At 39.4% G+C, this 18,145-nt stretch overlaps 1 protein-coding gene across 4 annotated transcripts in view; it reads left to right on the forward strand.

Annotated features, from left to right (window-relative positions):
* The window catches only part of ARID4B (AT-rich interaction domain 4B), a 124,068-nt gene that overhangs the window by 651 nt on the left and 105,272 nt on the right, over positions 1-18,145 (forward strand). For all 4 annotated transcript variants that reach the window (XM_030839647.2, XM_060286046.1, XM_030839650.2 and 1 more), the window contains exon 2: positions 601-655. In XM_030839647.2, coding sequence (XP_030695507.1) covers positions 650-655 — 6 coding nt within the window. In that variant the 5' untranslated portion in view covers positions 601-649. The remainder of the gene's footprint in view (positions 1-600; positions 656-18,145) is intronic.

An 18,145-nucleotide genomic window follows, 5' to 3' on the forward strand; every position in this document is an offset into this window, starting at 1 on the left:
GGTGGGGGGCCCCGACCGGTGGGGGGGCTCTGCCGCCGCCCGGCCCCTCGGCGCTCTCGCCGTCCCCGCGGCCGGCAGACGTGGATCCCGCTCGCACTTGTCGGGTGTCCGCCCCGGAGCGGGACGTGGGCTGAGCCTCTGCGGCGGGTTGGTGTAGCCCGCGGCCCTCCGGCGGGTCCGCCGCCCCCGCCGTGCTCCCCGAGGCCCGGCCCGCGCCCGCTCGGACGCGGGGTGCGCAGCTCTTCCGAGGGGGAGCGGCCGGGCCGGCGCGCAGGCCTGCGGGCAGGAGGGCGGTCGACCCCGCGCCGGCCCCCGGGCTTGTAGTGAGTTTCTTCTCTGACAGAAATGGCGTCATTGTCGGAGACGGGAAACTCCGTCGGGTCCCGACAATGGGGACGGGAAGCTGTCGAGCTGTGTAGGTGGTCGGGTTTGCGGGGATGGCGGGGCCAGAGGGGGCCCCGGCTCGGCGTTTGGTGGTTCGGGGACTGACGCCTCCTTCGGCTCCTTGTCGGGGTGCAGGCTTCGCACGGTTCCCTCCGCCTCCGCCGGTGCAGAGGGGTGCCCGTGGTGTTGACGGGGTGTCTTTTGTTTCGCCTCCAGGTGCAGGTGAATCTGGTGTTTTCGAGGGGATCGCGGCCCCAGGATCATCATGAAGGTAAGATCACCTCCAGAAAGCCAGCCTCGGGGGCTAGAGGATCCAGGAAGTGGGGGGGTTTGATCGAGGTCGTGTGAGCGACCCCGAGTTTTGCCGAGGAAGGTGTGTGAGGTGGCTTGGGGCCCGAGCTCGTCCCCGGGGACGACGGGGGTCAGCTGCCGTGGATCTCGGTGGGCTTTGCTGTGGACTTGGAGCCGGTTATAGGATATCTCGCTGAGGATGATGTTTTTTCCCTCGTATAGAACCTCTTTTTGCCGGGAATGAATGATAGGAATAACTGCGTGAATTTAAGTGTTTTAAAAGCAGGTCAAGTAATCTGACTCTAGAAACTGAACCGTACTGTGGTTCTATCGGTTACGCCGATGAAAGAACATCTCATTTATTGTGTGAACAGTACTGTGAATTTTTAGTAGAAGACCTATTAGATTAGCGAAATCAAATATAATCTTAATCGAAAGATTTTTCAGGAAAATGTTGGTGATCTTTAGACAACTCAGAGATAGCAGTTGTTCCTTGTATTTCCGGGGATTTAGGATTATATGGTGTGTTTTTCTCTACTGATCCATTTGGTCTCTAAATTATCAGATGCTCTATTGCATTGTGATAAAATCGATGGTCAGGTTCCTCTTAAACGTAAACATGTTAACTGAACGTAGGATGTTGTCTAAAAAGTACAGTCTACTTAAATGGTGGAAGAAATTACAGTCATAAAAGGACAGGTTTTTTTTTTTCACTTTAGAGAATATGTAATTGAATGCTGTCGTATTTTTTAACGCACTTGAGGATGAAAAGCCTTAGATATCTGAAATGTCTAGATTCAACTGGTGGAACTTAGAGACTAGCAGATATTTTTCATCCATTACAAATTCACAAGTGCTTGAAAGGAGTACAGGGTTTTCACAAGGATAGAAACACATCAGTTAGTATGTTAAAATGTGGGTGTCATCTACTTTTGATAGTTCCTTTGAATTTTTTTTAAAAAAATTTATTTCTCTTCAGAATCAGGACCGCTTTCATAGTACTGCATTCAGATTAAGATTTGCAATACTTATGTTTATGGTGGAAAGTGAAAGCTGTGGCCACTTAAATATTTATCATTATACAAAGTAATTAAATTTCATCCAGTTTTTTGTGTTTTTTGTTTTTCTTTTTTATGTTTTTTTATTCTTGAGTTTGGGATGCTGTAAACTCCTACCTGAAACAGTTTATATCTGCTGAATTACTATTTCGCCTTCATGTAAATGAAAAAAACTGATGTTTCAGAAATGAATCCCTTTTGTTAATCACAGATGCTAGCTACACCTTCTGTGACCTGTATGAATCAGTGACAAGTAAATTTATCAGGGAAAACTATATATCTTCTTTGGTGTTGGACAACACTTTCTTAAGAAAAGTGTTGGGTTGAATAATATATAATAAGATCAGAAGCTGATTAATACGGGATTTAGTTTGGAATAAATGTTGTAATCTGTCACAGTTTCCAGTGTAGTGCCTGGCACATCTCGAGCACTCTGTTAATGCTTGGTTAAAAGAAATGTAGTAAGTTGAAGGTCTTTTAGATTTTAGATTTTCTTACCTTTTCTTTCTTCCTTTCATTTCCTTTTTTTTTTCCCCTTCAACTTATCTGTTTAAAAAAATGAAAGTACGTTGGAAGCTTCAGCCCTGAAAGTTTTACGGTATTAGGCAAATGCAAATATTTTAGTATCAGTTTAGAACTACTCATGTTAAGGGCTCAGCATTTCCATTATTACTGGCTTATAAAAAAAGTTACTAGTAATGTTAAAAGGAAAGAATTGTTAAAGTAATCTAATTTTATGAAAGAAGAACTGCTGTTATTGTCAGTATAGTAAGTCCTCTCTTTGGGAATCTGCTAGTAATCAGAAGTCCTAAAAATGTAGCTTATTTCTTTCAACTTAATTTTTTATGTTGTGAAAGTTGAGAGGCTGCCCATGATTGGTATTTTGCTTTAACAAAATTGCAATTCAAAAAGTATGTAGTATTGATTATATTAGGCTTAGATTTTCTTGTTTGTGTGTTCCCAGTTTCTATATTGTAATGACAACTGAGCTGTAGAAGGATTTATGCCAATTATCAGATCTTATCAAACAGATTTGTATTGTGTAGCAAGCTTTTAAGTTTGTAGTATGTGTCCTACTAGTCACAGAATTAAATTTTATTAAGTGATAGTGTATTGAGGCAATTCAAAGTGTGTAGGAGTACACTTTTTTGGTTGTTGCTTTAAAGTCCCAAAACAAGGAAAAATGTATGTAGCATTTTAAGTGATATATGTTTTAGAAGCAATTTTCCTGTTAGAATTTACTGAAATAAATAAATAAATAAATAAATAAAGGCCTCTTTACTGACGAATATAGTGTATCTCATGGTATTTTTGCCCAGTGTGTTTTTGAGACATGACTGTAATGTAAAAGCAATTTTGTGCTTTAACATAGATCATGATGTTGGTGTTATGTTTAGTTTATTTTTCATCTTTTTGGTAAACCTTTCAATGTCACTGATGGCACATTATCAGGAAATAATAGATTATTGAAGTTTATAAATAATTCTAAGAGTTAATTATGTCAGATACATTTCCTACTTTTTTCTAAAACTTTTTTTTTTTGCTTTTCTATTACGCAGGTTATTAACATTTCTCATTACACTGCTGTAAATTTTGAAGTGGAAATGGACTGGATAGAGTAGACATTTCAGAATCTTTAGGGGATAAGTGATTTAGGTGGTTGTACTTAGGATCTGGGGAGATGGGCTTTTTCAGATGTACCATTCTCTCCTCAGTAATCACTGCCTGAGACCACATAAAAATAATGGATTGATTACAAGTGCCTTTTTTAATGTCTTTTGCTGTGTGAGTATTCTCAGTCCCTTTCCCCTTCCTCCCCCCCCTTCCTTTTCCCTTTCCTCTCTCTGGATCCCTCCCTCCCTCCCTCTTTCTCTTCTACCTTTCCTTCCTCTCTTCCTCCTTATTCTTTCCTCCCTCCCTCTCCCCATCTCCCTTCATTTCTCCCTCCCCCTTTTATAAATCATTCATTTAACAACATCCCCTTCCATGTGTCAGGCAGTGTGGCATGAAGGTAAATACGCTCTCAGACCTGCTGTCAAGGAGCTCACAATTTAGTTGAAGACGCAGAAAAATAAAGCAAACAGTGCATATTGAATTATAAGAGTATTTTTTGCAATATACAGTATTTGTGATAAGTGCAATGGGAGGGCATAAGAGGACACTTAAAGCAGAGAGCCATTGAAAGTTCTCTGGTGGAACTGGCATCTAAGCTGAGGGTTAAAGCTTTTGCTAGGCAAGAAGAGTAGAAGACAGTGTTTCAGATAGGGAACAACATATTGGAAAATAAAGGAGAGAACAAGATGAGGTATCTGGAAACTGTAAGTAGTTCACTATGGCTGGATTAACTTAAAGCATGATGTGTTTGGGGTGGGAATAGGAGGGCAGTGATGGGAGATGAAGTTAAGTTAGGGAGTTGAAAATTTTCTCGAAAGCTACATGGAACCGCTGAAGGTAAAGACACTGATTTGTACTGTAGAGAGATCACTTTGGTGGTATTGTAGTGAATACGTCAGAAGGGAGATCTGAATGGAAAGTCTGGAGATTCCAGGTGATAAGTCAAAGTGAGAAGTGAATAAGGACCTGAACTAATGTGGTGGGAGTGGAACAGAGGGAATAGATCTGAAATACCTAGGACATAGAATTCAGGGCTAATAACTCACCCTGGGGTGGGAGAAGATCGAGGTTTCTCTCTTGGGGCATGAGATAGATGTTATCGTCATTTGAGTCATGCTGTCACTGGAGTAAACATGAATAAGGTTCTGAGTATTTAAGGGACCTGTAGGAGGTCCACATCCAGGTGGACTTACTAATTAAGATGTAAGGGTAAGAGCAGATCGAGTGAAGAGAAAGCAGAGACTTGCTTAATCCAGTGTGAATGTTAACCTGTAGTTAATAGTCATAATATTTCAAGGGATTTAGACCCATAATATGGCAAATGTATTTTGTGCTATAAATTTGTGGTCTTTTCGATGAACAGGTAATTTTATAAAATACCGACTTGTTTTCTGTCCAAATTTCTAATCCTTTGCTTATTGTAATTTTAAAAAGTATGCTGGACGAGTACATATTACACTGAAGAGTGTGTTTTTGCTAACTTAGCTTGTAAATTCAGTCTCTGAAGAGATATTGCATGCCTTCTTTGTACCAGACGTGGTTGTAAGTATTGAGGATACAGCAGTAAACAAAATAAGAATTCTTGTGGATTTACTGTCTACAGTTGACCCTAGAACTGCACTTCTATGTGGATTTTTGATAAATACAAATATGCAGTGTAAATGTATTTTCTCCTTCTTATGATCTTAATATTTTCTTTTCTCTAGCTTACTTCACTGTAAAATACATATAACACTCAAAATATGTGTTAATCGACTTTTTATGTTACTGGTAAGGCTTTGGTTAACATTGGATTAGTAATAGTTCAGTTTGGGGGAAGTCAGAAGTTATACATGGATTTTCCACTGCATGGGGGTGGTGGCGCCCCTAACTCTTACATTGTTCAAGGGTCGACTGTATTAGGGTAGACAGACACCAAACCAGAAAAAAAGAAGTGATAAGTGGTATGAAGGGAAGTGAAGCAGAATCAGGATAAGAGGGTAGAGTGACCGAGAGTGTTGCTTTAGATTAGATTGTTTGACCCTGAGATGTTTAAGGAACAGGAAGGTGGCCTTTAGGGCTGGAGTGGGAGGAGATGAGGCTTGAGAGGTCACAAGGGCCAGAACAATGTAGGCCACAGCAAGGACTTAGAGTAAAACCTGAGTGTGCTAGGAAGTCACTGCAGAGTCTGGCGCAAGAGAGTGAAGTGGTTGTGTAGAGAATAGAGTGTAGGCAGCAAGAGCGGAAGCAGGAGATGAGTTGCGCGTCAGTTCTGGTGAGAGAGATGGTGGGGGACCAGGTGTGGGAGATGGTTGTATTGAGGGTGGGGACATAGAATTCTGATGGATTGGGTGCGAGGGAAAGGTTCTGCTTGCTGCTGCTTACAGATGACTAACCCTCCCATCCCTGGCCCCTTTAAATAAAAATCTTTTTGCTGTGATTAGTTGGTGGATGGGATTCTTGGAACTGAGTGTAGCCAAGGAGCTGTTCCCAACTCTTAGCCTTCCCTTACTGGTGAGCAGTGAACACTGAGCTGAGCAGTCCTTTGTTTTTGTTTTTGTTTTGAATTTTAGGAAATGAGGTAAAATTCACTGTTTAAAGTATGCAGTTCAGTATTTCTTAGTCTTCTCAAAAGATCGTGTATCCATCACTACTGTCTAACTCCAGAACATTCTCACCTTCCCCCCAAAGAGTTCTCTCTTCCCTTTACCCCTCCCCGGTGATCACTAATCCACTTTCTGTCTCCAAGAATTTGCCTATTCTGGACATTTCCTAGCAGCGGAATCGTACAGTATTCCTTTTGTGTCTGACTTCTTTCACTTAGCATAATATTTTTAAGGTTCATTCATTTTTGTAGCATATGTCAGTATTTCATTCCTTTTTATTGATGAATAATATTCCATTTTCTGGATGTACCACATTTTGTTAATCTGTTTATTAGTTGTTGGACATGTGGATTATTTCTACTTTTTGCCTATTTTGAATAATGCTGCTGTGAACATTATTTCCAAGCTTTTGTGTGGACATGTATTTTTAGTTTTCGGGGTGGTGATACTACCTGTGGTAACCCTGTTGAGAGCTGAGTGTTGGACTTCAGATGTTTTGTGTTGCTGTGGCAAATGGCCACCAAGAAGTTGGTCGTTTAAAAAATTCACTTGAGGCTTCCCTGGCGGTCCAGTGTTTAAGACTCCGCACTTCCACTGCCAGGGGCATGGGTTCATCCCCACTGCTTCTCAGTGTGGCAAAAGAAAAAATTAGTTCAGCATTTACTGAGCGCTTACGTGCGAGTCTCCGATCTAGCCATTTAGGATATATCAGGGAATGGGACAGGTAGAAAGTCCTGGCCCTGCGGATGTTACCTTTTAAGGTGGAGAGGTGGGCAGACAAATCAGAATAAACATAGTAAGTAGATTATCTCACCTGTTAGGTGGTCAGCAGTAGGGCAGTAAGCGGGGAGCTCAGTAAGGAGGATTGGGACTGTGGAGTGGGCAGGTTGTAGCACTAAGTGAGGTGGTCACGTAGGACTCATTGAGAAGACATTTATGCAAATGCGTGACAGAAGGATGTAACGGAGCGAGTCATGTGGCTTCAAAGGCATCTGGACATGTTCAGTGAAGTGCACAGAGGCCAGGGTGGCTGGAGTGGAGGAAGGAAGGAAGGAAGAGATCGGGAGTGGATGGGGTCAGACAGGTAAGGGGGATGCAGGCTGGGGGTGGAGCAGATCAGATCACATCACCTGGGACCTTGCAGGCTTTTGTGAGAATTTTGGCTTTCACTCTGATAGAAATGGGGAGCAGTTGTGGGTTTGGAACAGAGGAGTGATGCAGTCTCATTACAGAGTGGCAGATTTTCATTATATTTTTAAAGGATCACTGACAGCTGTGTTACAAACAGGCTGTAGGCAAATCTACAGGATAGAACCTGACCAGTTAAGAAGGTGTAGTTATAAGGGATGGTGGCTGGCTGCCACCGCGAGGGAGGTGCGGAATGGTCAGATTCTAGATGTGGTTTGAGGGTAGAGCCAAAAGGAGTTCTTGTCAGATTGAATGCAGAGGAAAGGCAAGGAGGTTACCAAGATGTTTTGGCTGAATAACTGGAAAATTGGGATTTTATGATGAAGTTAGGGCTGCATAATTTTTGGAAGTAAACATTTATATTTAATAAATTTATAAGATATATTTTATATTTAAAGTATAAATATACTTCACTGTATACTTCAGCATACAGTGAAGTATGCTGACTGGTATGTTCCTCTGTGAAATGTGGCTGTAAACAAAATGTAGGTATGCTATACAGTGGACCCTTGAAGAGCATGGGTTTCAACTGCTTGGGTCCACTTAGACGAGAATTCTTTGCAGTGAATACTACAGTCATACTACACAGTGTGTGACTGGCTGAATCCGAGAATATGGAACTGTAGATACGGAAGGCCAGCTGTAAAGTTATAGCCGGATTTTCAGCTGCGCCCCTAACCCCGGTGTTGTTCAGGAGTCAGCTGGGTTAGCTTTTTAGTAACAGACGTTTAGAAGCGTTGGAGCCTTTCATTCTTGTTGAATTGTTTAAAAACAGGACTGCTGCTGCCGCCTTCATTTTGGTGCCACAGAACAAGGATGTTTCTACATTCATGAGACGCATGCACTAGTATTCTGTGTAAGATGACACCCACAGTCATCTGTGGGTCAAAAAGGATCAAAATCTTTTTGATATTTAAATGTTGCAGATTCTAGAAGGCGTGGATTTTGATAAGGCATATACTGAAAGTAGAATTATTTAAAATTTGTGTTGATTACCTAAGTGCAAAGCATCACTTTTAGCTTGTAACTTAATTTGAATATAAAAGACAAAATATTAAAAAAACAAACGTGTCACTATTTCTTTTAGTTGGGCCTTCTTTAAACCAGTGGACATTGAATGAAACATGAGCTATAAATAATGAGCTTTTGTTCCCAAGATGATTGAACTTTTTCATTTATTTACTTTACATCAAAATAAGACGGTATATTTGTTATCTCTTAAACTACTAATCAGTATGTTTAACTTAATTTTAAGAAAGAGCTTTTGTTATAAAAATTATTACATTTCTCTTCTTTTAGGAGTGCAGGAAATCTTGACATTTGAATTTTCCATGGAAGATAATGTGTTTCTAGAAATCTGATAATTTTCATACTAAGATTGGAGACAACATTCAAGTTTGGGGAGGAAAAATGAGTTTAAAAAAGTATGTAAACAGTTTACCAGAAGATAAAAAGATCTGCTAGGGTCAGTTTACAAAGACAGAGAAACCAAACTTCATGTTCACCTTGTATACTAACAGTCATGTTTTAGGCTGGTTAATAGGACTAAAGGGACAAAATAAAAGCTGCAGAAAAGCAGGTTTTAAAACAACACTTGTCTTACTCTGAGGATAATATCCAACTGTGAATAACTAGATGTACTGAGCTTTAGGACAGTTGGAGATAAGTATACAATTCTACTTACTCTGCCTGGTGTGTCTTCCCAGCTTAATATTGGTGCTGGCAGTCAGGTGGTAGAGAGCCCGATTCTCTGGGCCATTATTATGATTAGAAGGAAGAAAATCTTTACAGAAAGTAATGTATCACCTTTAAGTTATAAATTTAGCTATTAAGAGAATAATAATTCCGTACGTAGTCTTTTACTATTCAAATGTGTCAGATTACAGTCCATATGGGACAATGGGATGGATACTTTACCTAGACTTTCCTTATTTAAGCCATTTTTTTCTAATAGATGAATTTTTGGCAGTGTGACTTAACTCTAGGATATCTAAAGTCCTATGTCAAGGTTTTGGCAAGTAACAGACTGCTGTCTCCTAATTTGATAATCTTGAAGGGCGTAATTGCTTATGAGAGTATAGTCATTGATAACTGTTTAATAAGTTTCATTTTAAGTCACACTAATTTTTTATCATTTTCTTTAATAGCAGAAATGAAGATAATAAACTGCCAAACCTTTGATCAAATGGTACTTAAAGAAAAAACTCATACTGATAGTCAAAGTTATACTTAAAAATGGCTATAAAAAACACTTTGTTTAGTTAAAGTATTCAGTAAATAGTGTAGCTTAGTGATTAAGAGCACATGGCTGGGAAAGAGAGAGGTCTTGTCGCCACTCCTGTCTTTCTGTGTTCTTTACTTGGCTGATGAAGTTTAGGTAAAGTTATTTATTTTTGAATTGAAAGTAAACATCAGTTTCATTTTTTGCAAAGTGGGGTAATAGTTACATCACAGGGCTGTGTAAGTACTAAATGAAATTACATTTGACATATGCTGTGCTCGGCATTTTTCTGAGCAGTCAGTACATGGTAGCTTCATTATTCTGGTAAAAGCCTGTCATTTCTGTTTTAAATGGATAGAGTGAGGATTCTTTCATCAAGACTGCTTGGGATTGAATTGGAACTCTTGTGCTACCAATTTGTGAGCAGTTTTCTTAAACTCTCTAGGAAGGCTGGTGTCCTTGTCTAAGAAGAGGAATGGTGGTAGCACTTAACCTCACGGGGCTGTTGGGATGACTAAGTGTAACAACAAGACCTACTCCATGATAAGTTATTACTTATTATGTAAAATTGTAGCTATTATTATTAGTTCATGGAAAGAATGTGTAAACTCTTGTGAATTTAAGTAGACTTTTGGGGTGGTGCAGTGACTCTAGTCTCTTAAAGGTTGATTTGGAAGTTGGGGGAAGAAGTTACAATTTTGCGATTGAGATTAAAGGCTGTTATTGCTGTCTTTATGAAATCCTTAAAAACAGTGTTCAGTGGAAGGTGAAAACCAGATTTCTTTATTCTAAGAACTCTTTGCTCCCATTTCAAACCTTTACTTATTCTAGCACTTCCTGATGCAGAAGCTTCTCTTAGTAAATACAATACTTGTTCTCTCTTCTCATTTGCTGCTGGCTTGCCCAGATGGGATTCTTTCAAGGGAAAAGTAAATTTTACTTCCAAGCCTAGAGGGTGGTTATTGCATTAAGTGAGCCACAGGAGAGCTTCACCTTCTAAGTGGCCATCCACCTCCAGACTTGCTTATGCGGGGACATTTTTTTTCTTCTCAGGGTCAGATCACTGTTGTGATGTGGCAGTTAGTCACCTGAAGCTGCTGTAGCGTGGCGAGCCTGTGGGGATGGGGTGAACGCGTGCTGGGGCCCCTGCCAAGCCTGCGTCTCTACTCGAGAGAGTAAAAGGAAAACCGAACAGGCTTGACGACAGACAGCTACTGTCGCTGTCAAAGTTTAAATGAGGCAGCTTGGCTTACACCTATTTGGGAGTTTTTAAAACATTTAGCTTTTTATATTTTCAGTTTTATCTTGGTAAGTATAGCTCATCCGAGGTCCCATTTCAATTTTTTATCTGAATATTCTTGTTGAAAGTGGTTCACTGATTTTTCTTTTTTGGCCGCACCCCGGGCTGTGGGATCTTAGTTCCCCGACCACGGATCGAACCCGGGCCCCCTGCAGTGGAGGCGTGGAGTCCTAGCCACTGGACCACCAGGGAAGTCCCACGTTCAGTGATTTTTTAAAAAAAGTGGTTCAGTGTTGGAGCGCTCTTGAAACTTAGTAAGTCACCTAATTTTGCTTTGCCCCAACTTGGAGAAATACTTTTCTAAACTAGTTCTATTCCTAGCAAAATTAAAGAAATTTTCTTTTTTTAATTATAAAAGCAATACAGTTTGATGTAAATATTGAAAATTACAGAAATGTAATATATACAGTGAATAGTAAAAGTCATTACCTTCCCCAGTCTCACTTCCTGTTGGCAATTTGATTTAAAAGTTTGGGGTGTATTCTTCCATACGTTTTTCCTTGCACATATAAATAGACATCTGAGTATTTTTTGATATGCTTGGTTTTACAAAAATGGACTTATACTATGCATATTGTTCTGCGGCTGTTTTTACATCTTTTTATATCAGTATATAACAGATCTGTGTCATTCTTTTTTGCTGCCTTCAGCAAGGTTTTATTTGCATTCAGTGTGCTATTTTCTCTACCACCAAATGATTTATTTAGGTCACCACTGTGTTTCTTTAGCTTTACGTTATGGCAGATATGTATAGGGCTCTCTTAGCAGTGTTCAGCATTCAGTAGATATTCAGTAAGTATTATTAATATATTTGAATATCTAGTATACTAGGTGGTGAATAGTCCCAGTCATCTGTAACATTTATGATAGTCTCTCATAACCCTATAGATTATTATTACAGCTACTATTAATGAAATCTGATTGCATGAGATTGCTTTTTTAAAATGTTTATTTATTTTTTATTTATGGCTGCGTTGGGTCTTTGTTGCTGCGCGTGGGCTTTCTCTAGTTGGTGGTGCGCGGCAGCTACTCTTCGTTGCGGTGCGCGGGCTTCTCATTGCGGTGGCTTCTTCTGTTGCAGAGCACGGACTCTAGGCACATGGCCTTCAGTAGTTGTGGCACATGGACTCTAGAGTGCAGGCTCAGTAGTTGTGGCTCGCGGGCTCTAGAGTGCAGGCTCGGTAGTTGTGGCGCACGGCCGTAGTTGCTCCGCGGCATGTGGGATCTTCCCGAACCAGGGCTTGAACCCGTGTCCCCCGCATTGGCAGGTGGATTCTTAACCACTGCGCCACCAGGGAAGTCCCGAGATTGCTTTTAAAAGGCAAGCTGTGAGAGGTAGTGAGGGAACATCCCGTGCTATATGGCTGCTTCTAAAGAAGCTAATGTTGTTCTTGGGCTCTTATTAGAAAGTTTAATTTGGGACAGACCACTGTAGGCAATGACCCCAACAGATGTTTAGTCAGAATGTGTGGTTTGTAAAGGATTTTGTAACACTACAGTTAGGTTTTTAAATGGCACATTATGTTTGTAAAGTTTCACAATCATTAGTTATTTCTTATAACATCCCTTTGAGGCAGGTCAGCAGCATTTTTCCTCTTTCATGGTTGAAGAAGCAGATGCAAAGATGTTGAGTGGTTTGCCCACAGGCACACATTAAACTGATGGCAGAATCTGTTCTCCTGTTAGTAAACTGAGCCATGCTGCCTCTGCTAGTTGTAAGAGAGTAATAAAGGTGCTGCCATTTAGTGGCCTTTTGATGGCTTTATGGAATAGTTAGTTTAGAAACCTTTTACCTACTTTTATTGAAAGCAACAGTTTTAAAGCTAGAAGTTATTTGCATTATAGTATTAAATATTTTAGGGAAATCTGTACTATTCTCTTATTAAACAGAAAAAATTATATGAAAATATATTAAAATGAACCGCAGTGGACTTAGTTTTCCTGGGAGAGCCTATACTGGCTTGAAAATTAGTATCGTAAATTAGAGGAAAACAGTACAAGGCTTTGAAGATATTTTAAATAGGAGAAAAATGAATCGTCAGGGTATATTTTCGCAAGTAATTTTGAGTTGAAACACTGTGGCTCATAGAGCCAGAAGAGACTTGCAAAGAATATTTGGACCTGTGGATTTAGACCCCAACTGTTCCGCCATGTAACAACATGGAAGGTTATCTAGACTAAAAAACTTTCTACAATCTTGGTGGCATTCCTTAAGTTATAAGTTTAGTTGTGTGAATCATTCTCTATTTACTTGTTAGGACTTGATTCTATTATTCCATAAATTGCTGTCATATTTTAAAAGAATATTTTAAAATTCAGGGTTAATTCCTGTGTAATTGTTTTCTAGAAGTCAAGAAACTATTATGTAAGAGTATGCAAGTTGAATTTTGAGGCATTGAATGGGACAGAGGTTTTTAGAAGCAAATCATGGCTAAATTTTACTGCTTACTACCTATGTTCTTCACAAAACTGTTAAACAAATTCTTGTAGAATGGTGACAGATTTAGGCTTTATTTGTTTCATATTGCTGCTGTAACAAGTTGCCACATATTTAGTGGCTTAAAACAGCACAAACTTTTTATTTTACAGTTCTGGATATCAGAAGTCTGCAGTGGGTCTCACTGAACTGAATTCCTTGTGTGGGCTCTAGGGGCGATTGTTCCTTGCCTTTTACAGCCTCCGGAGGCTGTGCACATTCCGTTGCTTGTGTTCTTACCTCCGTCTTCAAAGTCAGCAGTTTAGTATCTTCAGATCTCTCTGGCTTTGACACTACCTCTTCTACCTCCCTCTTTCACTTATGTTAGGACCCTTGTGATTTCTTTGGGCCCATCCAAATAATCCAGGATAATCTTCCCATTTCAACGTCAGTTGACTAGTAACCTTAATTCCGTGTACAATCCTAATTCCCCCTTGCTGTTTAACAACAATTTCACAGATTCTGGGGATTAGGATACAGATCTCTTTGGGGAGGCCATTATTATGCCTACCACAGACTCTTTAGTTCAGCAAAATCTATTTAACCTTTCAGGCTTTTCTGTAAAATGAGATTAATATTACTGTTTACTACAAAGGAGTTAATGAAAATGGCAATTATATGCCCATGCAGACAGACCATGCATAGAATACACTCAGAAATATTAACTGATGCTTTCTGAGTTAGGTGGATGCTTGCGGATAGGTAGTCTCCAAGGTAACCAGTGAGTGGGCTTGGTAAACTCCAGTCTGAATATCTGGAGTTAAGCCTGGCCTCTGGAAGCAGAACAAGATGTCAGTGAATCAAACGCTTTCCAGAGAATGAGGCTTCATTACTGTTGTTTACTCTTCATTTGCCTCTTACAAAGGCAGGTTTTTGTTTTAGTATTCAGCTTTTCCAGACCTTTGCGTGTCGAGGACAGTGATAATTTATAGCATAGTGTTGAAAAAAATAGATCAGTGCTTAACCGTAATTTGTTTTATGGTTGGAATCTGTTTTAGTCTCAAAGATACAACACATTTTTTAAGCAGTAGGCTTTTCTACTTGCTAGGATTTTTCAAAGAACTACTATGACAATAATTAATGGAGAGGCCTTGAGTAAGTGCAGTTTTAAATCTCAATTGCTTATGATTGATTGTTTTGTATGTGCCGAGTTGGTATTCCTTTTTGAAGTTAAACTTGGAGACTTGCTGTGTTTAATGTGATTTCCTAATTTTTCTTTGTGAGTCTTTCAACTCTCACAACTGTGGTGTTGTGAGGCAAGATTCACAGGGTGAAGTGGTAGATAGTGAAAATGGCTGTTAGAAAACCCTGCCGAAGCGAATTGTAGGGGTAGATATGTCTTCTTTATTATTTCTATATCCAGGTTAAAATTTGAGTTACGTAGCTCTAGAATAAATTTAGCAAAACATTTCCGTGTGATCATTCACTCGTTACCTTGTAGATAGTATAGATGGAAAGAAATCCACTAATTCTGTTTTATTACAGACCTGTTTCAAGTAAGTAAGTGATTGAAATTTTCTCAGTTCTGTGGTTGGAAAAACTTGTTTTTTTCTACGTTGCATTATCATGTATTTCTTTGCACACATAACTGCTGATTGAATATGGTTTAAGTTAGAATGTGTCTAAAGATTGAGTTGCAACCAGTCATTTGGTTCTTGTAGCATGACAGGGTCCTCTGACTCTGATTCTAACCCTTCTCTCCTTTGTCCTATCACTATACACATATTTCTAGCAGTGCCCCCATAACACTCTAATGACAGGCAGTAAATGCTGGACAACTGTTTATTTGCATCCATGCATCAGTACACAAAATAAGTTTCACAAAGTTCTGTCTGCCTGAGTTGTAAATTTATGCTCTCAAATTTCTGTTTTACATATATCAAATATTTTGTCTAGTGTTTCTTAGAATATAGATATATGAATGATTTGAGTTTGATAGTGCATATGGTACTGTCTTCAAATTATCTAACTTTTTAAAAATTAGATCTCAGTACCTTATTTTAATGGAGGTGATAAATTCAAGCACCACCCTTCATTGTCAGACTTCATCACAGGTGTATTAGTAGCAAAAGAGCCTGTGTTTCAGGATGTGCTGTTGCTTGCCTCATCACCCTGATGGTAGAGAAATAGTGGATTGAAGTTGTTAGGTTTAAATCCTGCTCTGCCTTAACTAGTTGCAGGGCCTTAGGCAGTTATGGGAAATGGGGAGAATAATATTTATTCTGGATACGTCATACATTTAAAAAGACTGTCAGGGACTCTAAAGACTTCTGCTGCTCCTAAAAGAAGCATTAGAATCCTTTGCAAACTAATGCTTTAGGCAGCTACCACCCATGGATAAGAACTATGAATTCAAACTGGTGTGGGCCAGCCTCCTCGCTTGGATCTCTTGACTCATAATCCAGTGTTCCTGTCCATCATATCACAGAGCCAGCGCCAGGATTCAGATCTCTTCAGATGGCAAGGTTCAATAGTGATAGGCAAGAAGCGTTTTTTTTTTTTTTTTTAACATCTTTATTGGAGTATAATTGCTTTACAATGGTATGTTAGTTTCAGCTTCACAACAAAATGAATCAGTTATATATATACATATATTCCCATATCTCTTCCCGCTTGCGTCTCCCTCCCTCCTACCCTCCCTATCCCACCCCTCCAGGCGGTCACAAAGCACCGAGCTGATCTCCCTGTGCTATGCGGTTTTGATTTTTTTTTTTGTATGAGAAAATAACTCCTTGATGTATTAGTGTCTGGTGTTAATTTTTTGACCGAGGCTGAACTCTCAGGATTTGTTATTGTAATTAGGATATTAAGCTTTTGGATAATTTTAAAAACACAGTTTATCCCCTAGAAAAACACCAAAAGCTTCTTACGTATATGAGCTTGGATTAGGTTCAGACTTTACGATGGTTCTAGAAAGTACAGTGAGAGACTTAAAAGACTGCAGTTTTTAATGAATGAAACGCCTCTGTGTATGGATCGAAGCCGGCTTTTATGGCAAGCATTAACAATGTGGTTTAGTTCCCCATCTCCATGTCCCTCCAGTTATAACTTAAGTTGCCTTGATTGCATATTAGCTGTGATTGTTAATGAAACAAATATAGGGTCCTAATTAAGCACAATGAAGATCTCAAATAAAGTGAAGCAGTATATTACTAAGCACCAATCTGCTAAACAAATATTTAACCAGTCTAGTGGATAGGCACAGTGACTGTTTATAATGCAGATAGTAATTTATATATGTGTTTAATATGATGTAGTAATTGGCTTTAGATTAATATAAACATATTAATTGAAACAAAGTTTTTTTAATTTGGGGGAAATTCAATGATATTGAAATCTGGGGACTCAAAGTAATAAAAATAGATGGTCAGAGATGAATACACTGGAGGGTAACAAACATGCTGGTGATACACAGCTTTAAAACTTTATTATGGAAATTTAAAACATACTAAAATGAAGTTCAGCTAGTTTTCCCATGCTTATCACCTAGCTTTAGCCGTTGTCCACATTTTGCCATTCTTGTTTTATCAGGGTCACTCGCTGCTCCTTCTCTCCCCTCCCTGCTCACCATGTAGCATTTTAAAGCAAATTCCAAGTATCATTTCATTGATATCTTTATCTAAAACATAAGCGCAATGCTATTGTCTCAGCTAATAATATTAACAATTCCCGAATACTATCCTATAGTTAGAAGTTTTCAAATTTCTCTGTCTCAAAAATACTGATTGGATTATTTACATCAGGATCCAAATAAAGTCCTCATGTTGCAGCTGAAGGATATGTCTCTTAAGCTGAGTCTTTTATTCTGTAAAGTCTCCTCCCTTTTCATGCTATTTATTTGATGAAGGAACCATGTCATTTAACCTGTAGAATTTCCCACATTCTGTGTTTGGCTCATTCCATGTTTTTGATTTTGTTTAACCCCTGAATTTCCTGTAAGCCAGTAATTCTAAAGGCTTTGGTTTTATAATTATATCACTCCTACTACATTTGTTAGCTGAAATTCTTCTATATTTGGTAACTCTACAATACAGAAATGCAGGATAAATGATCGATTATTTTCCCCCTCACTTTGCTGGTTTTTAGATTACGTAATGGGTTGGTGCTCTAGGAACCTCCTAAAACGACCAATGAAGTGTTTTTGCTTTTAGTTTTTTAGTATCATGGATTTTTATGTACTCTTTGTGTCTTAATCCATTGTGGTTGCTGTTTTTGATATTTTAAGTGCCTCATCTTTGGCCATTTGGAGTCCCTTCAAATGGATTCCTGTGTTCTTTTGAATATGATCCCCTTAGTTTTTGATAACTTCCTTACTTTCTGGCACAAGAAATCTCAGGTTCATCTTGTACATTTCTTGCCCCAGACCTGGAATCAGATATTTCTTCAAGGGGCCCTGGTTTCCTCAAGAGGGAAATGGTTTTTAGAAATCACAATCAGGGTATTAGGGGTATTAATTGCTACTGGTTTCGTTATTGCTTCTAGGTTTTTTTTCAGTGTTTAGACCGAGGAAATAAGATTGTTTTTTGTTTGTTTGTTTTTATAGGTTTTTTTTTAATTTTTAAATTTATTTTTGGCTACGTTGGGTCTTTGTTGCTGCGCGTGGACTTTCTCTAGTTGCGGCGAGCGGGGGCTACTCTTCGTTGCGGTGTGTGGGCTTCTCAATGCGGTGGCCTCTTTTGTTGCATAGCACGGGCTCTAGGTGCATGGGCTTCAGTAGTTGTGGCACACGGGCTCAGTAATTGTGGCTCGGGGGCTCTAGAGCACAGGCTCAGTAGTTGTGGCGCACGGGCATAGTTGCTCTGCGGCACGTGGGATCTTCCCATACCAGGGCTTGAACCCGTGTCCCCTGCATTGGCAGGCGGATTCTTAACCACTGTGCCACCAGGGAAGCCCCCAAATATCTGTTTTTTAATTTAATTTTTCAAATGGTTAAAACACTTACATGGCTGAAAAGAGTTTTAAAAAAATGCATAAAGTAATATAGGTAAAAAAAACCTTTCATCCCACCTTTTTCCTCCATTTGTTGCA

Source organism: Globicephala melas, chromosome 16, assembly GCF_963455315.2.
Source record: "Globicephala melas chromosome 16, mGloMel1.2, whole genome shotgun sequence".
NCBI classification, from domain to species: Eukaryota; Metazoa; Chordata; class Mammalia; order Artiodactyla; family Delphinidae; genus Globicephala; species Globicephala melas.